Source organism: Heteronotia binoei, chromosome 10 (genome assembly GCF_032191835.1).
Source record: "Heteronotia binoei isolate CCM8104 ecotype False Entrance Well chromosome 10, APGP_CSIRO_Hbin_v1, whole genome shotgun sequence".
Classification (NCBI taxonomy): domain Eukaryota; kingdom Metazoa; phylum Chordata; class Lepidosauria; order Squamata; family Gekkonidae; genus Heteronotia; species Heteronotia binoei.
Window position 1 is genome coordinate 3873882 of NC_083232.1, and position 24158 is coordinate 3898039.

Below are 24158 nucleotides of genomic sequence, written 5' to 3' on the forward strand. Positions count from 1 at the left end.
CACATAAGAACATAAGAGAAGCCCTGTTGGATCAGACCAATGTCCCATCCAGTCCAACACTCTGTGTCACATAAGAACATAAGAGAAGCCCTGTTGGATCAGGCCAGTGGCCCATCCAGTCCAACACTCCGTGTCACATAAGAACATAAGAGAAGCCCTGTTGGATCAGGCCAGTGGCCCCTCCAGTCCAACACTCTGTGTCACATAAGAACATAAAAGAAGCCCTGTTGGATCAGGCCAATGTCCCATCCAGTCCAACACTCTGTGTCACACAGTGGCCAAAAATATATATATATATATACACACACACACACACACACTGTGGCTAATAGCCACTGATGGACCTGTGCTCCATATTTTTATCCAAACCCCTCTTGAAGGTGGCCATGCTTGTGGCCGCCACCACCTCCTGTGGCAGTGAATTCCACATGTTAATCACCCCTTGGGTGAAGAAGGACTTCCTTTTATCCATTTTAACCTGTCTGCTCAGCAATTTCATCGAATGCCCACGAGTTCTTGTATTGTGAGAAAGGGAGACAAGTGCTTCTTTCTCTACTTTCTCCATCCCGTGCATTATCTTGTAAACCTCTATCATGTCACTCCGCAGTCGATGTTTCTCCAAGCTAAAGAGCCCCAAGCGTTTCAACCTTTCTTCATAGGGAAAGTGTTCCAGCCCTTTAATCATTCTAGTTGCCCTTTTCTGGACTTTCTCCAATGCTATAATATCCTTTTTGAGGTGCGGCGACCAGAACTGCACACAGTACTCCAAATGAGACCGCACCATCGATTTATACAGGGGCATTATGATACTGGCTGATTTGTTTTCAGTTCCCTTCCTAATAATTCCCAGCATGGCGTTGGCCTTTTCTATTGACATTTTCAGTGAGTAATCTACCACGACCCCAAGATCTCTGTCTTGGTCAGTCTCTGCCAGTTCACACCCCATCAACTTGTATTTGCGCTGGTGTCCATTCACTCCACAAGATTTAGCCCACCACACCATGCCATGCGAGACAAAAAAGAGCTTTGCACAAGGAACACGACAAGAGCGACATGTTTTTTGAGGGGGAGGGGATTAAAAAATGATGCCCCCTTGTGGGTCCATTCTATCTTATGGGCCCATAGAATAGAATGGACTCCATACCCAATTTGGCGGACCCCCTGCAGTGGCACCCGGCGCAAGCGCCCCCTCTGCCCCTCCCAAGATCTGGCCCTGACAAGGAGTCAGGGTTTCAGTCCTTGTCGGTTGTCTTTTTAACCTCCTTTTCTCTCTCGGAGGTCAGAGAGGCACACGGAGTCATCACCACCCGTTTTCTTCTCGCAACCACCCTATAAGGTAGGTTGTTGTTGTTGTTCAGTTGCGCAGTCGAGTCCGACTCTTTGTGACCTCATGGACCAAGTCACGCCAGGCCCTCCTGTCTTCCACCGTCCTCTGAAGTCTGCTCAAATTCGTGTTTGTTACATCAGTAACGCTGTCCAGCCATCTCCTCTTTTGCCATCCCTTCTTCTTTTGCCTTCTGTCTTTCCCAGCATCAGGGTCTTCTCCAGGGAGTGCTCCCTTCTCATTGGGTGGTCAAAGGATTTGAGATTCAGCTTCAGCATCTGACTTTCCAGGGAACAGTCTGGGTTGATTTCCCTTAGGACTGACTGATTTGATCTTCTAGAACCCTCCCCAAAGGCAAAAAGTTTATATCTCTGGTGTTTATATCTCTGGTATATCTCTGGGAACAGTTTGGGTTGATTTCCCTTCAGACTGACCGATTGGATCTTCTTGCAGTCCAAGGGACTCTCGAGATTCTTCTCCAGCACCACAGCTCCAGCACCACAGGCCTTCCTTATGGTCCAGCTTTTTAAGGCAGGTTATGTTGAGAGAAATTATGATTGACTCGCAATCACTGGTAGTAGCTCTCTCAGCACTACGCCACAAAGGGTTGCCATCTCCAAGCTGGGAAACTCTGGAGATTGGTTTTGTTGTTTTTTTTGGAGGGGGGGAGCGTTTCCTGGTAGGGTTGCCAGTTCCAACTCGAGAAATATCTGGGGACTTTGGGGGTGCAGCCAGGAGCTAGGTTGTGACAAGCACAATTGAACTCCAAAGGGAATTCTGGCCCTCACATTTAAAGGGACTGCACAACTTCTAAATGCCTTCCCTCCATTGGAAATAATAAAAGACAGGGGCACCTTCTTTTGGGGCTCAGAGAATTGGACTCCCTGGTCCAATCTTCTTGAAACTTGGAGGCTGTTTTGAGGAGAGGCACTGGATGCTATGCTGAAAATTTGGTGCCTCTACTTTAAAAAAACAGCCCCCCATAAGCCTAGATACCCACGGATTGATTCTCCATTATACCCCCTGGGATCAGATTTCCATAGGGAGTAACGGAGCACCCAGAAGACATTTTCCTCCTCTCCCCACTTTCTGATAACCCTGAAGCAGGAGGAGGGCCTCCAAACTGGGGGATCCCCTGCCCCAATGGCTTTTTTGAAGCAGGAACTCCTTTGCATATTAGGCCACACCCCTGATATAGCCAATCCTCCTGGAGCTTACAGGAGAAGAAGAAGATATTGGATTTATATCCCACCCTCCACTCCGAAGAGTCTCAGAGCGGCTCACAATCTCCTTTACCTTCCTCCCCCACAACAGATACCCTGTGAGGTAGATGAAGATATTGGATTTATATCCCGCCTTCCACTCCGAAGAGTCTCAGAGGGGCTCACAGTCTCCTTTACCTTCCTTCCCCACAACAGACACCCTGTGAGGCAGATAAAGATATTGGATTTATATCCCGCCCTCCACTCCAAAGAGTCTCAGAGCGGCTCACAATCTCCTTTACCTTCCCCCCACACACACACACAAAAGACACCCAGTGAGGTAAATGAAGATATTGGATTTATATCCCACCCTCCACTCTGAAGAGTCTCAGAGCGGCTCACAATCTCCTTTACCTTCCTCCCCCACAACAGACACCCTGTGAGGTGGGTGGGGCTGAAGAGGGCTCTCACAGAAGCTGCCCTTTCAAGGACAGAGTCTCAGAGCAGCCTACAATCTCCTTTCCCTTTCTCCCCCACAACAGACACCCTGTGGGGTGGGTGGGGCTGATAGGGCTCTCACAGCAGCTGCCCTTTCAAGGAGCTTTCCTTCCTCCCTCATCCGCCCCGTACTAAGAGCCCTGTAAGCTCTTGGAGGATAGGCTACATCAGGGGTGTGTGGCTTAATAGGCAAAGGAGTTCCTGCTACAAAAAAAACCCCCCGCCTGGGGGTTGGCAACCCTAGTTCTGGGGAAGGTGGGGGGTAGAATACCCTAAGGTCCGCCTTCCCAAGCGGTCCTTTTCTCCAGGGGAAATTGATCTCTGATGTCCAGAGGTGACATAATTCCAGATCTCCAGGTCCCACCTGCAGGTTGGCAACCAGCCTTTGTAATCACAGAAGGCCGGAAAGAGGCTAAGATTCTGTCTGGATGCTCCGGGAGGCCGTGCCAGCATTCCCCATCAATCTGTGTTCCGCCTCCAGCATTTTTGCATCAAAAAAAAAAGGAGAAACGCAGCCCCTCTCCCCCCAAAATTCATTAAGTCTTTCCTCCCCCGACCCCTCCGCCATTCCTTCGAAAGAAACATCCCCCTGAGCTCAAAGTCACAGCTAATAAGAATAGAAAATATTTAGCCATGCCCTGTTAATTACCCTCCCCAGGAAATATTGGGGTGGTGGTGGATAAAGGCAGCTTTTATACGCCTGACCGCATAATTGCAGGAGTTGGCAAAGCAAAAATGTTAATGCTAGACGGGGGGAAAAAAATGTGTTCTGCATTAATCCTGACATGAAACTCCTTGGAAATACTGAATGAATGAAGGCAGGAATTGTGTCAGCCATCTTCTTTCTTGCACACGGGCCCTTGCCAGGGTATAATCGGAGCCAGTTCCAAAACTTCGGAGAGCATCTCTCTCTGCCTAAGCCAGCTGGGAGAATTAAGATGGAGGAATTGGGTCCTCTTGGGTTGCCGACGCCCAGGTGGGAGCTGGAGACCTCCTGCTATTGGATATCATCTCTCAGGCAACTGTCACGTTCTCCGGGGGCAGGCAGGCAGGAGTCCAAAGCCAGTCCAAGGTCAAAGTCCAGCATGTCAAGCACGAGACAAGTCACCAATGCAGAATCACAAACCGGAATCAGAAGTCAATGTTCAAACGCCAAAAGGTCAGGGTGCCAAGGAAATCAAGCAGGTCAGGATCAGAAATCAGGAAGGAGCGTGGATGTAAGACAGAGAATAGACTTGTTGCTTCCACGAGGTTACCAGGTCCTGGGTGGGAGCTATATGAGAGTCTCAATCAGCCTGCTCCCTGGGTGGCAGTGACTCTGCTAGAACTCAGGGCTGAGAGACCTGAAGCCTCGGCGTGCCTCATGTCTTTACTCTGAAAGTTCTTTCCGGAGCCTGCTTCGAACTCTTGAGATGGGAGGAGGAGAGCTTGGAGGAGATTGATCGTCAACAGATGACTCTGGTGCCTGGAGAGTGATTGATGGGCCAGCTGCTGTTTGTTCAACTGAGGAACTGGCTGGCAACTCTTCCAGGTCTGTTAACCCTTCCAGCTCCTCATCAGAGCTCATGATAGCAACGTAGATCCATTCGATAAAGAATGCTTTCTCCAAAAATATTGTAAATCCAATTTCTTTTACTGGTAGCAAAAATATATGGAAACATCCGAATTTGTACAATTTCTGCAGAGGATAAAAAGGTAAAGATATTCTCCTGTGCAAGCACCAGTTGTTTCCAACTCTGGGGTGACCGTCGCATTAAGACGTTTTCACAGCAGACTTTTTACGGGGCGGTTTGCCATTGCCTTCCCCACTCATCGACACTTCCCCCCCCCCCCAGCAAGCTGGGCACTCATTTTACCGACCTCGGAAGGATGAAAGGCTGAGTCAACCTGGAGCCAGCTACCTGAACCCAGCTTCCGCTGGGATCGAACTCAGGTCGTGAGCAGAGAGTTTGGACTGCAGTACTGCAGCTTTACCACTCTGCCCCACAGGCCTCTTAAACGTAAACACAAATTCCAAGTACCAACATCAGCTTACAGGCATAACCGGTCTGCGTTCCTGTTTCGCATTACTGCTTTATCCAAGCAAGAGTTTTGTGCCGCTATTTTGCTTTACTCTTCACACTGATACTCAATTCTTATCACATTTACTCCAACAATCGCTGGTATCTTCGCAGTTATTTCAAACGACAAGAAGGGGGTATAAATCCACTGGGGTGCCTCGTTCTCAGATGAAAATCATCAAGCGTAGGTGCCGCAGCCAACGATAGAGGGGGGGAAACATGTGCAAAGAATTTTGGAACCCTCAAGTCCAAACTGCTATCAGGAGGGAGAGATCCAACACACATGTCAAGGGAAATTGCTGACCGCATGGGGAAAATTGCTAGGGAAGGACTCCAGAATCTAATATTGTATTCTCCTGACTTTTCCTGTCAAAGTCCGGTGCTCAGAGTGCTAAACTGTCTGTACTTTGCACTTGCCAAAACAAAAAAAGGTGCCAAACATCACATTTCTGGACCAAATAAAGTGCACCAAATTTGCACATGATTGCATTATTTTTGGACATTTCCCCATTTCTGGTGAGGCGTGGGGTGGAACAAAGAGCTGTGCAGAATGCAGGAGAATGCGGGAGAAATGCCGTAGAATCATGGAAGAAATACCCCCTGCTGGATGACGACAACCTTGTGGTTTCTCACGACCTCTGGACAGCTGATGGATGCAATGTTCTTAGTCATCTCTTCTCCGCATCAGGCATTCTGGGGTATACTGCTTGGGAATAAGCCGGTTCTATTTAGCTATCAGAGCCCCGTGGCGCAGAGTGGTAAAGCTGCAGTACTGCAGTCTGAACTCTGCTCATGACCTGAGTTCGATCCCGGTGGAAGCTGGGTTCAGGTAGCTGGCTCAGGTTGACTCAGCCTTCCATCCTTCCGAGGTTGGTCAAACGAGTCCCCAGTTTGCTGCGGGGAAAGCGTAGATGACTGGGGAAGGCAAAGGCAAACGACCCCGTAAAAAGTCTGCTGTGAAAACGTTGTGAAAGCAACGTCACCCCAGAGTCGGAAACGACTGGTGCTTGCACAGGGGACTACCTTTACCTTTTTTATTTAGCTATCATGACTAATCAGGGGTAGAGTTCTAGCAGGAGCTCCTTTGCATATTAGGCCACACACCCCTGATGTAGCCAATCCCCCAAGAGCTTACAAGGTTCTTTTTTGTAAGCTCTTGGAGGATTGGCTACATCCAGGGGGATGTGGCCTAATATGCAAAGGAGTTCCTGCTAGAATTCCACCCCTGTGGCTAATAGCTATTGTTCTTTTTATGTTTTTGGATGTGTATCTTAGGGCTGACCACGGGTCCGGTGCTAAGACCTTGGGCGCCCCAGGCTGGCTATTGCCCCTCACCCCTGACACCGTCGCACCCCTGCCGCACAGAGAAGGCAGCAAACCAGTGGAGGTACAGTGATAGCAAAATAGAAAAAAAACAACTGCCCCTGAAAACGAAACTATTAAGTAACTTATTTCTATAGAATTAACACTACAAAGGCAAAAGATACACAACAAGATTAAAAACGATACTTCCAAAGGTCCAGTGTCTCTTAAAGTTCTTTCTGTATGACTCCTCAGCGTGTTCTTTTTTAATTCAGGTCATGAAAGATCCAAAGTTCAATCCATAAAGAGTCAATATCCAGAATTCGGCTCCAAAGGGTAATTTTCCTTCACGCAGTTGCCGGCTAGATGATCCACGTTGTGCTTGAACAAAGCTTTTTGACAAGCCTGACATCTTTACCATTTGCTCTCCAAGCATCACTTTTACTCACCCATTTCTTTAGACATTCTTTTGAAGAGAAGGCTCTCCTAACACAACTGTGGCTTTCCTCTTCCCATCTCTTGAAAAGAAAAAAGTGTGTGGTTTGGTGCCAGTTTGGTGTAGTGGTGAAATGCGTGGACTCTTATCTGGGAGAACCAGGTGGGGCTGAGGTGGGTGGGGCTGAGAGAGCTCTCACAGCAGCTGCCCTTTCAAGGACAACTCCTACGAGAGCTATGGCTGACCCAAGGCCATTCCAGCAGGTGCAATTGGAGGAGTGGGGAATCAAACCCGGTTGAACATATGAACATATGAAGCTGCCTTATACTGAATCAGACCCTTGGTCCATCAATGTCAGTATTGTCTTCTCAGACTGGCAGCGGCTCTCCAGGGTCTCAAGCTGAGGTTTTTCACACCTATTTGCCTGGACCCTTTTTTGGAGATGCCAGGGATTGAACCTGGGACCTTCTGCTTTCCAAGCAGATGCTCTACCACTGAGCCACCATCCCTCCCCAGGTTCTCCCAGATAAGAGTCTGTGCACTTAACCACTACACCAAACTGGCTCTCTATTAGAGCTATGGCTGACCCAAGGCCATCCCAGCAGCTCCAAATGGAGGAGGGGGGAATCAAACCTGGTTCTCCAGATAAGAGTCCATGCACTTCACCACTACACCAAACTGGTACCAAACCACACACTTAACCACTACACCAAAAGCGAGAGCAACCGGACAGGGAATGTTCCCCTCGGCTTGCCAATTCTATGAGCCCCCAAAGGATGTGCCCCCGTCCTTCATTATTTCCTACAGAGGCAAAGCATTTAAAAGGGTGTGGTTCCTTTAAATATAATGGCCAGAACTACCTTGTCACACCCTTGCTCCTGGCTCCACCCCCAAAGTCTCTTGGCTCCACCCCCAAAGTCCCCAGATATTTCTTGAATTGGACCCGGCAACCCTATTAATTTTGCATGAGGGCTAGAAATTGATGATGATGATATTGGATTTATATCCCGCCCTATATTCTGAATCTCAGAGTCTCAGGGAGGCTCACTATTTCCTTTACCTTCCTCCCCCACAACAGATACCCTTTGAGGTGGGTGGGGCTAAGAGAGCTCTCCCAGAAGCTGCCCTTTCAAGGACAACTCCTGCGAGAGCCACGGCTGACCCAACACCATTCCAGCCACTGCAAGTGCCCTGTCCACGCACTTAACCGCTACACCAAACTGGCTCTCAAATCTGCTTACTGCGGTTTTAACAAACATAAGCAGTGAGCTGCAATGCTGAATTCTCTGGGCCTCCTTCTCCATCCCACAACTGTGATTTGCAGCCGCATCAGAGCCTTGGAGCTTTTCCCGAGTGAACTTTCTAAAGGAAAACAAGATCTTGTTTAAGAACGCTCAGGGGAGAGTGGCAATCGCACAGGAGGAAGGAAGTTCTGGCAGCGGCTCTCCGGGAATATGTAGGAGTGTGAATGATTGCGCATTGCGTGTGCCGTCAGGAATGCCAGGGTTATAAACTTTGTTTAAATTTTGACTTCCTACCAATGGCCGCCGATGTTTTTCTATGATGCTATAGTCCTAGAGTAGGCTAGCTGCTTCAATGGTTTCCCTCTTCCACCCGACACTTCCTGCTTTTCTTGCCACCAAATCCCGTTTTCACTGGTAAAAAGATCTCGCGATGTTTGACGTATTTCCTGTGTTGACTGCAAATCTGTGACGATGGGGGCTTTTTCACCAAAACCAAAGTAGACAAAACAATAGACGCCTTTCCACTTTTTAGCACTGTCCTTTACATTTACAAAGTTCAAATTTCGCCCCTTCTCCCCTTCTTCTTCCAAGCTTTCTGAATCTCTATTTCCCACCTTCTGATTTTATTTCGTTTAACTTTAAATAGTCCCGGAATGAAGATAGTCATCAGTACCTTTTTCTGCAGTTATCCAGATCCAACACTGGTCTTGTATAGCTTTAGATGTTTAGCAGTCTCAAAGAAGGTTGGGGAGGGACGGTGGCTCAGTGGTAGAGCATCTGCTTGGGAAGCAGAAGGTCCCAGGTTCAATCCCCGGCATCTCCAAAAAAGGGTCCAGGCAAATAGGTGTGAAAAACCTCAGCTTGAGACCCTGGAGAGCCACTGCCAGTCTGAGAAGACAATACTGACTTTGATGGACCAAGGGTCTGATTCAGTATAAGGCAGCTTCATATGTTTTCATATGTTTAAGGTTAGGATCCTGTCGAGCTTATGTCCAATAAATGACTCTGGAAACTTCTGCAGATGATGAATATGCAACTCGTCTCCGGAGACCCCTCAAAAGAGCGCCCCCCCCGGTAAATCTCCTCCCCTCCACCCCACGTAGGGTTGTCAAGTCCTCTTCATCCCCCGGTGGGGGACATTCGAGTGTGTGATGCGCGCACGCGACAAAATGACGACACGCGGAAGTGATGTCATCAAAACGGTGGTGCCTGTGTGGGGCCACTCAAGGCGTTTCCGAGGAAACTCTATGGCATAGAGCAGGGGTGGCCAACGGGTAGCTCTCCAGATGTTTTTTGCCTACAACTCCCATCAGCCTAGCCAGCATTGCCAATGGCTGCGGCTGATGGGAGTTGTAGGCAAAAAACATCTGGAGAGCTACCGTTGGCCACCCCTGCTCTATGGTTTTTCTGGATGCTCTAGTTATTTGGGAGGTACGATAAGTACTATAGAGTTTTAACCTCCCAAATAGCTAGAGCATCCAGGAAAACCATAGAGTTTTCCTGGCAATGCCTAGAGCGGACCCACCATTTTGATGACGTCACTTCCGGGTGATGTCATCGTGCCAGCAAAGCAGGGGGAGGGTTCCCCGTTTGAACCGGGGGCTTGGCGGTCCTAAACTCAGGGACTCAGGGCAGGATGGGGGCCACACAGTAAGAGGTGGTTGCACAGGTTCAGGACAGGTCTGTCTATGGTGGGTTACTTATCAAGGTGGCTAAAGGGAAGCTCCATCGGTTCAATCCATAAGAACATAAGGGAAGCCATATTGGATCAGGCCAATGGCTCAGCCAGTCCAACACTCTGTGTCACACAGTGGCCAAAGAAACCAGGTGCCATCAGGAGGTCCATCTGTGGGGACAGGACACTAGAAGCCCTCCCACTGTGCCCCCCCCCAAGCACCAAGAAGACAGAGCATCATTGCCTCAGACATAAGAACATAAGAGAAGCCCCGTTGGATCAGGCTAATGGCCCATCCAGTCCAACACTCTGTGTCACATGAGAACATAAGAGAAGCCCCGTTGGATCAGGCCAATGGCCCCTCCAGTCCAACACTCTATGTCACATAAGAACATAAGAGAAGCCCTGTTGGATCAGGCCAATGGCCAATCCAGTCCAACACTCTGTGTCACATAAGAACATAAGAGAAGCCCTGTTGGATCAGGCCAATGGCCCATCCAGTCCAACACTCTGTGTCACATAAGAACATAAGAGAAGCCATGTTGGATCAGGCCAATGGCCCATCCAGTCCAACACTCTGTGTCACATAAGAACATAAGAGAAGCCCTGTTGGATCAGGCCAATGGCCCATCTAGTCCAACACTCTGTGTCACACGGTGGCCAAAAAAATGATATATATATACACACACTGTGGCTAATAGCCACTGATGGACCTCTGCTCCATATTTTTATCTAACCCCCTCTTGAAGCTGGCTATGCTTGTAGCCGCCGCCACCTCCTGTGGCGGCTACGACACTCTAGGAATCATGGTAAAACTCTATGGTATCATAGAGTTTTACTGCAATTCCTAGAGCATCCCCAGTGCGAGTCCCCGGCACAATGATGTCACTTCCCGGAGATGTCATTGCACAGGGCATAATACCCTAGGGCCCACCTTTTCAAGCTGTCCTTTTCTCCAGTGGGAAATGATCTCTGGCGTCCAGAGGTGACATAACGCTGGATCTACAGGTCCCACCTGCAGGCTGGCAACCCGACTTTGCATTCACAGAAGGCCCAAAGCAGGCTAAGATTCTGTCTGCATGCTCCAGGAGGATTGGCTACATCAAAGGGGTGTGGCCTAATATGCAAAGGAGTTCCTGCTACAAGAAAAGCCCTGATGATGACACATAGTTTGCCTTCCAAAGAGGCCATCTTTCTCCAGAGGAGATGATCTGTCGCCTGAAGATCAGTTGTAATGACCTGAGATCTCCAGCTACCACCTGGAGATTGGCAGCCCTGCTTGCTACATCTGGTAGTGATTGGCCGGTCCCTCCCTGCCTCCCTCTTAGCCCTGCCCTTCTTCCAGGGAGTTTTCAGATGCAAAAGCAGCACCTCCGGACGCCCTGGAGTCCTGCCCACGCAAAGGTTTTTCTGGGAAGAGAAAGCCACAGTTGTGTCAGGAGAGCCGCACAAACAAACAGGCTCTTTTGCACTTCATTAGCAGCTGTTTATTTGGGGAAACTTATCAGGCTGGCTCAGGGCAAAGCGCCGAATGCGTAAAATTCACCACGCAGCAGAGAATTCCACCATGCCTTAGGCCCTGCATTAATTAACCTCTGAAAATATGCAAAATAGAAGGCCGACGGAACTTTTTGCACCGTTTAATTATCGTTTTTCTCCCGCTCCCACATTTGCAGAGCCCGTCTTTTCTTAGGGCTGCCAGCCTCCAGGTGGGACCGAGCGGTCCCCGGGGATTACAGTCTACAGAGAGAAGTTCCCCTAGAGGAAACAGATGCTTTAGGGGTGCCAAGTCCTTCCACTGATTACAAAACCCGGAAGTGACATCATCGCGCCGGGGACATTCCACCTGGGGCACTCTCGGACTCGCGATGAAACTCTTACGGCACCAGCTCGATAAGACTCGCGATGAAACTCTATGGTACCATAGAGTTTTACCACAACTCCTAGAGTGTCCCACCAGACACGCTCTAGGGCTCACGGTAAAAACCTATGGTGCCATAGAATTTTTAGTGTGAGTCCTAGAATGTCTCCCAGTGCAACGCCCCCAGTGCGATGACGTCCCTTCCAGGTGATGTCATCGCACTGGGGACGGCGCACACCGACTGGCCTCTTTGGGGGCAGAGATCCCCCCCCCGGTGGCCAGCTCCCTGCCAGTGGGTTGGGGCCCTCCCGGGTGGGGGATCTCCTGCCCCCAGCGGGAGTTTGTGAAACGAAGAAGAGAATCACGGCAGAAAGAAACCCAAGGTTGCTGCGACATCCAGCCTCCAAATTAAGACAAAGAAAGAACAAATGAGCCAAATTTATGTATTCTCTTAGAACAAAGCAGGAGTCAAGGAGCACCTTTAAGGCCAACAAAGTTTTATTCAGGACGTCAGCTTTCGTATGCTCCAAGCACACTTCGTCAGACAAGGAATCTGACGTTCTGATAAAACACTGTTGGTCTTAAAGGTGCTCCTGGTTTGGTGTAGGAGAGCTGGTTTGGTGTAGTCGTTAAGTGTGTGGACTCTTATCTGGGAGAACCGGGTTTGATTCCCCACTCCTCCACTTGCATCTACTAGCATGGCCTTGGGTCAGCCATAGCTCTGGCAGAGGTTGTCCTTGAAAGGGCAGCTGCTGTGAGAGCCCTCTCCAGCCCCACCCACCTCACAGGGTGTTTGTTGTGGGGGAGGAAGGTAAAGGAGATTGTGAGCCGCTCTGAGACTCTTCGGAGTGGAGGGCGGGATATAAATCCAATATCTTCTTCATCTTCATCTTCTTCTTCCTTGACTCCTGCCTTGTTCTACTGCTTCAGACCAACGCGGCTGCCCATCTCTCTCACACAAAACACTGTCCCTGCAAGGAGCAAGGGGGTTGGACTAGATGGCCTCCATGGGCCCTTCCTACTCTGTGATTCTATGCCCAGTCCTTTGTAGCCTAAGCCACCTCAAAGGATTATTGTGAAGAAAAAATGCAGGAATAGGAGAATGAACGAGGCCTTAAGAAGGATCTGGACAAGCTGGAACGGGTCCAGAGGAGGGCGACGAAGATGGTGAAGGGTCTGGAGACCAAGTCCTATGAGGAAAGGTTGAAGGAGCTGGGCATGTTTAGCCTGGAGAGGAGGCGGCTGAGAGGTGATAGGATCACCATCTTCAAGGACTTGAAGGGCTGTCTTCTAGAGGAGGGTGTGGAATTGTTTTCTGTGGCCCCAGAAGGTAGGAATAGAACCAACGGGTTGAAACTAAATCGAAAGAGTTTCCGGCCCAACATTAGGAAGAACTTCCTGTGTGTTAGAGTGATTCCTCAGTGGAACAGGCTTCCTCCTCAGGAGTTGGTGAGCTCCCCTTCCTTGGAGGTTTTTCAACAGAGGCTAAATGGCCATCTGACAGCAATGAGGATCCTGTGAATTTAGGGGGAGGTGTTTGTGGTCCCTTCCAACTCTATGATTCTAAGATCCTGTGAATTTAGGGGGAGGTGTTTGTGAGTCTCCTGCATTGTGCAGGGGGTTGGACTAGATGACCCTGGAGGTTACTTCCAACTCTATGATTCTGATTCTAGAGGATGGTGTAGAATTTTTTTCTTTGGCCCCAGAAGGAAGGACCAGAAGGAATGGATTGAAATTAAATCAGAAGAGTTTCCGGCTCAACATTAGGAAGAACTTCCTGACGGTGAGAGCGATTCCTCAGTGGAACAGGCTTCCTCCTTGGGAGGTGTTGGGCTCTCCTTCCTTGGAGGTTTTCAAACAGAGGCTAGATGGCCATCTGACAGGTATCTGTGAGTTTCGTGCATTGTGCAGGGGTTGGACTACACGATCCTGGAGGTCCCTTCCAACTCTATGATTCTATGACATACACGCCATTCTAAACTCCCAAGAGCAAGGGTGTTCCTAACTGATACTGAAACCCTTTCTATGTCTCTAGGCATGAAATTATCTTGGCTTCATAGCACTTGATATCCGCATTCAGCTAACACAGTTGTCGACAGAGTTATTTTTGTATCCCCCTAGGGTTAAGATGGCCTGGAAAAGAAGCTAGGAGGGCAGGGAGAACTCTTCGCTGGTGGTCCTTGTGGGAGATCCCTACAAATGCCGGGAAAGGCTGAAGGTGTTAAGCTGTGATCTGTGCAGTCCTGTATTCAAATCGTGCTATAATTACAAGGCAAACATCCTTGAGAAAAATCTGACACTGGAAATCTGAAGGAAGCAATGTCCATATGCATATCACAGTGCTCTTTTAATGCTCTTCTTGTACAGCTCAGTGAGCTGGAATACATACAGCTGGTGGGTTAAGAGTGTAAAGGTAAAGGTAATCTCCTGTGCAAGCACCAATCGTTTTCGACTCTGGGGTGACGTTGCTTCCACAACGTTTTCACGGCAGACTTTTGACGGGGTGGTTTGCCATTGCCTTCCCCAGTCATCTACACTCCCCCCCCCCACAAGCTGGGGACTCATTTGACTGACCTTGGAAGGATGGAAGGCTGAGTCAACCTCGAGTCGGCTACCTGAAAACCCACCTTCCACTGGGGATCAAACTCAGGTCGTGAGCAGAGCTTAGGACTGCAGTACTGCAGCTTTAACACTCTGGGGCAGTGATGCTCTGTATTCTTGGTGCTTGAGGGGCACAGTGGGAGGGCTTCTAGTGTCCTGGCCCCACTGATGGACCTCCTGATTGGGCCTGGTTTATTTGGCCACTGCGTGACACAGAGTGTTGGACTGGATGGGCCATTAACCTGATACAACATGGCTTCTCTTAAGTTCTCTGTATTCTTGGTGCTTGGGAGGGGCAATAGTGTGAGGACTTCTAGTGTCCTGGCCCCACTGATGGACCTCCTGATGGCACCTGGGGTTTTGGCCACGGTGTGACATAGTGTGTTGGACTGGATGGGCCATTGGCCCGATCCAACATGGCTTCCCTTATGTTCTCATGTCTGCGGCAGTGATGCTCTCTATTCTTGGTGCTTGGGGGAAGGGGGCAGCAGTGGGAGGCTTTTAGTGTTCTGGCCCCACTGATGGACCTCCTGATGGCCACTGTTTTTTTTGGACCACTGTGTGACACAGAGTGTTGGACTGGATGGGCCCTTGGCCTGATCCAACATGGCTTCTCTTATTTTCTCTGTATTCTTGGTGCTGGGGGAGGGGACAGTGGGAGGGCTTCTAGTGTCCTGGCCCCACTGATGGACCTCCTGATGGCCCCTGGTTTTCTTGGCCGCTGTGTGACACAGAGTGTTAGGCTGGATGGGCCATTAACCTGATCCAACATGGCTTAACCAAAGTCTGTGAGTCTAGGGATGCCAGCCTCCAGGTGGGACCTGGGGATCTCCTGATACTACAGCTCATCTCCAGCCTGGAGGAAATGGCTGTTTTGGATATTGGACTCTATAGCAGGGGTGGCCAAACTGTGGCTTTTCGACATAAATTGCGTGGCTCTTGAACCACCCCACTGCCCTGTTGGCCTGCTTGGAGAAGGCATTTCTCTCTTTAAATAACTTCTCCAAGCCAAGCCAGTTGGGGGCTTGGAGAAAGCATTTAAAGTTAAAGTTGCTTTCTTTCCACCTCTTCTTCCCCCATTCGTTTTCCTGCCTGCCTTCATATCGTGTGGCTCTCAGACATCTGAAATTCATGTTTTGTGACTCTCAAACATCTGATGTTTATTCTAGGTGGCTCTTATGTGAAGCAAGTTTGGCCATCCCTGATCTATTGTCCCACTGAGGTTCCTCAACTCCCCAGACTGCGTCCTTAATCTCCAGGAATGTCTCAGTCTGGATTTGGCAACCCAACCTCCCATCCCCGCTGCCCAAGGGAAACCAACCCTATGGTCCACGGGTTTCGGTCTTGCTCACAGCGATCTGTCTTTTGTTTTCAAACTAGACATGCAAAATGCTTTTTAAAATTGCATTCCCCTCCCTCCCCTTCATACTTCAACACATATACAGACACACCCTGCCCCTCTCAAAGCAAGAGCATGTTCAGAGAAACCAGGGAGGAATTCAAAGGAGCAAAACGTAACTTTTTTGCTTTTTAAAACGGCTTGTGTCCCACCTTTCCAAGAAGACGTTTGCTTCTTAAGAACATAAGAGAAGCCATGCTGGATCAGGCCAATGGCCCCTCCAGTCCAACACTCTGTGTCACATAAGAACATAAGAGAAGCCATGTTGGATCAGTCCAATGGCCCATCCAGTCCAACACTCTGTGTCACATAAGAACATAAGAGAAGCCATGTTGGATCAGTCCAATGGCCCATCCAGTCCAACACTCTGTGTCACATAAGAACATAAGAGAAGCCATGTTGGATCAGTCCAATGGCCCATCCAGTCCAACACTCTGTGTCACATAAGAACATAAGAGAAGCCATGTTGGATCAGTCCAACACTCTGTGTCACATAAGAACATAAGAGAAGCCATGTTGGATCAGTCCAACACTCTGAGTCACATAAGAACATAAGAGAAGCCATGTTGGATCAGTCCAACACTCTGTGTCACATAAGAACATAAGAGAAGCCATGTTGGATCAGTCCAACACTCTGAGTCACATAAGAACATAAGAGAAGCCATGTTGGATCAGGCCAATGTCCCATCCAGTCCAACACTCTGTGTCACATAAGAACATAAGAGAAGCCATGTTGGATCAGTCCAACACTCTGAGTCACATAAGAACATAAGAGAAGCCATGTTGGATCAGTCCAACACTCTGTGTCACATAAGAACATAAGAGAAGCCATGTTGGATCAGTCCAACACTCTGAGTCACATAAGAACATAAGAGAAGCCATGTTGGATCAGGCCAATGTCCCATCCAGTCCAACGCTCTGTGTCCCATAAGAACATAAGAGAAGCCATGTTGGATCAGTCCAACACTCTGAGTCACATAAGAACATAAGAGAAGCCATGTTGGATCAGGCCAATGGCCCATCCAGTCCAACACTGTGTTACACAGTGGTCTACAGCTAGATTCAAACCCAGTAACCTTCTTAGAGAGCAACAGATTTTTTGGGGGGTGGGTATGAGTTTAAGGGAAGGAACTTTGGCCCTGGAAGGCTTGTACCCCCAAAATCTTGTTGGTCTCTAAAGTGTCGCTGGACTCGAATCCAGCTCTCCTAAACAGAACAAAGTTGGAGCCCTGTTTGGGTTAAACAGAGGGCATAGCTTTCTCAGAGATGTTCCTGTCCACTTTTTAACATGTAGCTCTGCTCACTGTACCCCAATTCCATTGTCTGATGAAGTCTGCATGCCTACAGAAGCTTACATTCTGAATAAAACTTGGTTGGTCTTAAAGGTGCCACTTGACTCCTACTTTGTTCTACTGCTTCAGCCCAACAGGGCTGCCCACCTGGATCTATCTATGGCATTCTATCATGTTGAGGCTCCTCTCCTGGTTCCAACCCCCCCCCCCCCAAAGTCTCCAGGTATTTTCCAGCACAGACTTGGCAACCATAATGATTACAGCTGAATGTCGAGAAGACAAAAGTAACATACAACTTCCAGGCTGACAATGGGGAAACTGAAATTGCTCAAGATTTTCTATTCCTTGTGTCCATCATCAACAGAAGGAGAGATGGCAAGCAAGAAACCAGCAGGAGATGGAGGCTGGGGAGGGCAGCCAGGAAGATCCAGTTAATTCATAGAATCATAGAGTTGGACCGGACCTCCAGGGTCATCTAGTCCAACCCCCTGCACAATGCAGGAAACCCACAAACACCTCCCCCTAAATTCACAGGATCTTCATTGCTGTCAGATGGCCATCTAGCCTCTGCTGAAAAACCTCCAAGGAAGGAGAGCCCACCACCTCCCGAGAAAGCCTGTTCCACTGAGGAATTGGTCTAACGGTCAGGAAGTTCTTCCTAACGTTGAGCCAGAAACTCTTTTGATTTAATCTCAACCCATTGGTTCTGGTCCTGCCTTCTGGGGCCACAGAGAACAATTCCACACCATCCTCTCTATGATAGCCCTTCTAGTACTTAAAGATGGTGATCCTATCACCTCTCAGCCACCTCCTCTCCAGGCTAAACATCCCCAGCTCCTTCAACCTCTCTTCATAGAACTTGGTCTCCAGACCCCTCACCATCTTTGTCGCCCTTCTCTGGTCCCCTTCCAGCTTGTCCATATCCTTCTTAAAATGTGGTGCCCCAAACGGAACACAATACTCCAGGTGAGGTCTTACCAGAGCAGAGTAAAGTGATACCGTCACATCACGTGATCTGAAAACTAGAATTCTGTTGATGCAGCCCAAAATTGCATTTCTGCAATTCACACGGTGGTCTTCCCCATTGCTAAGTATGGGTGTGAAAGTTGGACAAGGAAGAGAGAAAGTTGTTTCCTTTGCAACGTGGGTTGCCAAAAAGACCAAGCAGTGGGTTCAAGATCCACTCAAGCCTGAGCTCTCTGTAGAAGCAAAAATGACTGAACTGTCTGAGGCTTATCATATTTGGGACACAATGTAAGAAGACTACAGTCAATGGAAAGGACAATAATGCTAGGAAAAAGTTGAAGGCAACAGGAAAAGAGGAAAAAGACCCAACAGGAGAAGGATGAACTCAGTCAAGGAGGTCTTTGAGCATAAGGACATAAGAGAAGCCATGTTGGATCAGGCCAATAGCCCATTCAGTCCAAAACTCTGTGTCACATAAGAACATAAGAGAATCCATGTTGGATCAGGCCAGTGGCCCATCCAGTCCAACACTCTGTGTCACACAGTGGCCAAATAAACCAGGTGCCATCAGGAGGTCCATCAGTGGGGCCAGGACACTAGAAGCCCTCCCACTGTTGCCCCCACAAGCACCAAGAATATAGAGAGCATAAGAGAAGCCATGTTGGATCAGGCCAGTAGCCCATCCAGTTCAACATTCTCTGTCACAAAGTGGCCAAATAAGCCAGGTGCCATCAGGAGGTCCACCAGTGAGGCCAAGACACTAGAAGCTCTCCCACTGTGCCCTTCAAACACCAAGAATACAGAGCATCACCACCCCAGACAGAACATAAGGACATAAGAGAATCCATGTTGGATCAGGCCAATGTCCCATCCAGTCCAACACTTTGTGTCACAGTGGTCAAATAAAGCAGGTACCATCAGGAGGTCCATCAGTGGGGCCAGGACACTAGAAGCCCTCCCACTGTGCCCCTCAAGCACCAAGAATACAGAGCATCACTGCCCCCGACAGAACATAAGGACATAAGAGAAGCCATGTTGGATCAGGTCAGTGGCCCATCCAGTCCAACACTCTGTGTCACACAGTGGCCAAATAAACCAAGTGCCATCAGGAGGTCCATCAGTGAGGCCAGGACACCAGAATCCCTCCCACTGTGCCCCTCAAGCACCAAGAATACAGAGCATCACTGCCCCAGACAGAACATAAGGACATAAGAGAAGCCATGTTGGATCAGGCCAATAGCCCATTCAGTCCAAAACTCTGTGTCACATAAGAACATAAGAGAATCCATGTTGGATCAGGCCAGTGGCCCATCCAGTCCAACACTCTGTGTCACACAGTGGCCAAATAAATCAAGTGCCATCAGGAGGTCCATCAGTGGGGCCAGGACACCAGAAGTCCTCCCAAGCACCAAGAATACAGAGCATCACTGCCCCACACAGAGAGTTCCAACAATACACTGTGGCTAATAGCCACCTGATGGACCTCTTTGGTTTGCAAGTCACAAGCGAGGCTGTTAATGAGAGGACAATTTGGAGGGAAGGTTAGTTCAGAGGGTCTCTAGAAGTTGGAAGGGACTTGAGGGCCTTTGTGCATCTGCACAAACTCTTTGCTTCACCTCCCCCCCCCAGCTCCTCAATGTCATATTTTACAAATAAATAAATAAAGATTTCAAGATCTTCGGGAAATGACCCTGCAAAGAAGCATGCAGTGATATAAACAACTGCTCCACCACAAAGGGAACATCTTTGAGCTGGGTTTTGTCCTGATGGATCCCCAGTGACTCACCCCCTTCCTTTGCTGAAGAACATTTGAAATGAAAAAGAAAGAAAGCGTGTGTGTGGAGGGGAGGGGGGAATCATGCATCTTGGAGATCTGGATTCCTACCCATCTCGGACAAAAGTGACCTTTGATTCTTGAAAGTTCCTACCTTGAAAATCACATTGGGCTCTAACAGGGGTGGCCAAACTGTGGCTCGGGAGCCGCATGGGGCTCTTTCACACATATTGTGTGGCTCTCGAACCCCCACCCCCCGTCAGCTGGCTTGGAGAAGGCCTTTCTCTCTTTAAATCACTTTGCCAAGCTAAGCCAGCTGACAGCTTGGAGAATTCATTTAAAGTTGCTTTCTTTCTACCTCTCCCTTCATCTATTTACTCCCCCCCCCCATCTTTCTCTCAGTTATTCCTTCCTTCCTTCTGACTCTCAAATACTTGATATTCATGTCTTGCGGCTCTCAAACATCTGGTTCTTAGTTTGCCTACAACTCCCATCAACCCCAGCCATTGGCCATGCTGGCTGGGGCTGATGGGAGTTGTAGGCAAAGAAACATCTGGAGAGCTACCGTTGGCCACCCCTGCAATAGCACCTTAGAGACCAAGGGTGGCTCTTAGTTAAGCAAGCTTTGCAACCCCTGGTCTCTAAGGTACTATTGCAGGGGTGGCCAACGGTAGCTCTCCAGATGTTTTGCCTACAATTCCCATCAGCCCCAGCCAGCATGGCCAATGGCTAGGGCTGATGGGAGTTGTAGGCAAAAAACATCTGGAGAGCCACCGTTGGCCACCCCTGTGCTATTGGATTCGAATCCAGTTCTTTTTCTGCAGACCAAGAGGGCTACTTTCTGAAACAAACCCCCATGACTGTAAACCTAACAAGCTATTTCAGGTGGGTGGTGTGTTGGTCTGAAGTAATGGGACAAAGCTGGAGTCCGATGGGACCTTTAAGGTCAACAACGTTCCAACATTCCAACAACGCTTGGGACTCTTCAGCTTGGAGAAACGTCGACTGCGGGGTGACATGATAAGAGGTTTACAAGATAATGCATGGGATGGAGAAAGTAGAGGAAGAAGTCCTTTTCTCCCTTTCTCACAATACAAGAACTCCTGGGCATTCGATGAAATTGCTGAGCAGCCAGGTTAAAACGGATAAAAGGAAGTCCTTCTTCACCCAACGGGTGATTAACATGTGGAATTCACTGCCACAGGAGGTGGTGACGGCCGCAAGCATAGCCACCTTCAAGAGGGGTTTAGATAAAAATATGGAGCAGAGGTCCATCAGTGGCTATTAGCCACAGTGTGTGTATGTATATATATATATATAATTTTTTTTTTGCCACTGTGTGACACAGAGTGTTGGACTGGATGGGCCATTGGCCTGATCTAACATGGCTTTTCTTATGTTCGTATTCCTGGTATAAACTTTTGTGCGCACACGCAGAATTAAACTTTTTGGGGCACCCAGAATTAAACTTTGTTGGTCTTAAAGGTGCCACTGGATTCAAATTTTGTTCTAACTGGCTATTGTAGAGGGTAAGAAGGTGCTCTTTGTGTGTCCTAAGGTTTTGAAAGCCAGCGGGGTCCAAATAGCCACTCCCTCCTGAAACTGGGCAGCCTTAGGCCAAGAAGAGAAGAGATTGAGCATAAGAGAAGCCGTGTTGAATCAGGCCAATGGCCCATCCAGTCCAACACTCTGTGTCACACTCTGGCCAAAAAAACCCAGGTGCCATCAGGAGGTCCACCAGTGGGGCCAGGACACTAGAAGCCCTCCCACTGTTGCCACCCCCAAGCACCAAGAATACAAAGCATCACTGCCCCAGACAGAGTTCCATCTATACCCTGTGGCTAATAACCACCGATGGACCTCTGCTCCAGGTGTTTATCCAATCCCCTTTTGAAGCTGGCTATGCTTGTAGCCACCGCCATCTCCTGCAATGGTGAATTCTGATTTCAGAGACCCCAGACATATTTCCGCCCAAGCCACACTGAAATAGAATCATAGAGTTGGAAGGAACCTCCAGGGTCATCTAGTCCAACCCCCTGCACAATGCAGGAAACTCATTGGACTTATACCCTGCCCTTCGCTAGCCAAAGAGGTCTCAGAGAGGCTTACAAATCATCTTTCCCTTCTCTTCCCCACAACAGACACCCTGTGAGAGCTCTCCCGGAACTGCTCTTGAGCAGAACGGCCTTGAGAGAACTTGAGGCTGAGCCAAGGTCACTCCAGCAGGTGCATGTGGAGGAGTGGGGAATCAAACCCGGTTCCCCCAGATAAGAATCTGTGCACTTCACCACTGCACCAAACTGGCTCTCACCAGCCAACCTCACAGGATTGTTCTGAGGGCAAAACAGAGGCAAAAGATGCATGCAGTTTCAACCTGCTCGGAAGATGTTGGAGGAGGAATTAAAATATTATTCTTATAATATTGTGAATATTCATATGCTCTCTATCCAATGTCACATCCAGGACATTGTAGAAGTATGAAAAACTTTAAGCAGGTCAACGGGGAATTGAGAGTTAGGTTACTATTAGCTTAATCTGAAAAGTGAAGCCCAAGGCCACTGCGTGGACATGCGCATGATTTGAACTCAGCTCCAAGCTCCACACAGGGCCCCCATTGAGGACATTGTATGATGCAGAAAGCATGATTTGGCGCCTTAACCATTATTTGCAGAGCTTTTTTTTGAGAAGGAACGCACAGGAACACAGTTCCGGCTGGCTTTGTGTCAGGGGGTGTGGCCTAATACGCAAATGAGTTCCTGCTGCAATCCCCCAACAAAAAAGCCCTGTGCGGAACAATGGTGGCATCAGGGGTGTGTGGTCTAATATGCAAATGAGTCCCTGCTGGGCTTTTTCTACAAAAATAGTCCTGATTATTTGACTTTTACCTACATACCAGCTGGGGAATAACACTGCTGGAAAGGCAGAGTCTTACCCCAAATAAGTTGCTTGCAGATAAGACCATGTGCTCTGTACATGCTCAGAGGCATTCTGAGGCTTTTTCTCACTACCTCACCCATCCAAACTAAGCTCTGGTCTATATTACAGTGAAGGAACTCATTTGCATATTAGGCCACACCCCCTGGTGACAACTGCGTCCCTTTGCATTCTTGCTCTAACACCTCCACCCCGCACAACTACGGTGTATAGTTTGCTCCTACTGTGGAGTCTTTGCGTCACATAATGAGTCGTATTTACACCGGGGCTTTGTTCTGTTTGTCGATTTCTGGCTGTCTCCAGATCCCTACAACTCTAACCTTCTTGCATTCTTTTACTGAATCACCCCTCCCGTCGATTGTCTGAACTCTGTTGTCATCCGCCTGGAGTCTCAGCGGGAAAGGCGCGCTACAGAGAACCCCTAACTAAATCAGAAGACTTAAAACTCTGGAACTCCAAAACAGGTTCCGGGCTTGCTTCCACCCTGCAAATCTTGCGAAGCTCTCTCTCTCTCTATTTGGGGGCGGGGGAACCCTGACTCCGGTCAAAACGCCTCCCCAAGATTCAAATCGCAGGCCCCCGACTCCACGAAGCACTTAAAATTCGACAAAGTTTGAGCCTCTTTGGCCACTTTTTAAGCCTAACAAAAAGTTTGAGTCTGGGGTGTTCCGTTGGTCTCAAACTAGAAAAGAGCCAGCGTTCAGGTCGAACAACTTCAACTTTGCTCGGAGGAGACCGACCCTCCCCCAGAACCCACATTCACAAGCGGGAGTCACCCCCTCCCGTCGGGCTCCTCGACTCCGGATTAAGCACTCCCAGGGCCCCACAGCCTCCCCCCCCCCGCCCCAGTTCCTCGCAAAGAGAGAGGCGCGGGCTGGCCCGGCTCCATTCAAATCCGCAGGCGTTAAGAGAGCGCGATAGCTCCTCTCCCAGTCTCTGGGCTCTTCCCTCCCTTCCCCGTCCTCGAAATCTACCCAACGCTGGCGCGGAGAAGCGTCTTTCTCCTCCTAGGCGAACGGAGACTCACCTCGGCCGCCCAGAGGGGCAGCAGGCAGAAACAGAGCGCCCTGGTCAATTTCATGTCAGTTTCACCGGCGCGGCGGCTGCGGCTCAGCCAGCCCATTCCCGGGGCGCCTCTCTTCGGGCAAGGGCAACGAGAAGCGGCGCCGGGGTGGGTGGGGGGGAAGTCTCCGCCCCGACGAGCTCGCTGGTCTCGGGCGTTTGGGCAGGAAAGGGCAAGGGAGGCGGGCGGGCCTCCTGCCACCCGGCAAGACGAAACGGGGCTTCTTTCCCCGCCCCCTCCAAGAAGAGCAAAATCGGGCAGGCGCTGCAAAAAGATCTCGAACAATTCACAAGTCTTTGGGTTTCCTGGGGTTTCTTTCTCCACGTCCCTCTGCGGGGTCTGCTAGCGCCCAGCGCTCCACGGAGCCGGCTGGGGCGTCGGAAAAGAAGCTCCAGATGTGGCGGCCCGGGGGCGCCAAGAAGATCCAGATGTGCGGGAGGCGGAGGCGCGGCGGGGGTGGAGCTCTCGTCGCCTGCAAACGAGGGAGGGGGAAAGAAAAAAGCCCAGGCGGGAACCGGGAAGGCGAA

The 24158-nt window shown here is 49.4% G+C and overlaps 1 protein-coding gene and 1 non-coding gene across 2 annotated transcripts in view; both read right to left on the reverse strand.

Annotated features, from left to right (window-relative positions):
* The window catches only part of LOC132578325 (tumor necrosis factor receptor superfamily member 16-like), an 85695-nt gene extending 62004 nt beyond the window's left edge, over positions 1–23691 (reverse strand). The window contains exon 1 of the mRNA XM_060248265.1: positions 23596–23691. Coding sequence (XP_060104248.1) covers positions 23596–23691 — 96 coding nt within the window. The remainder of the gene's footprint in view (positions 1–23595) is intronic.
* Positions 7260–7334, reverse strand: TRNAS-GGA (transfer RNA serine (anticodon GGA)). The gene has a single exon. It is a non-coding gene; the product is annotated as a tRNA-Ser (tRNA).
* Positions 23692–24158: the final 467 nt, after the last annotated feature.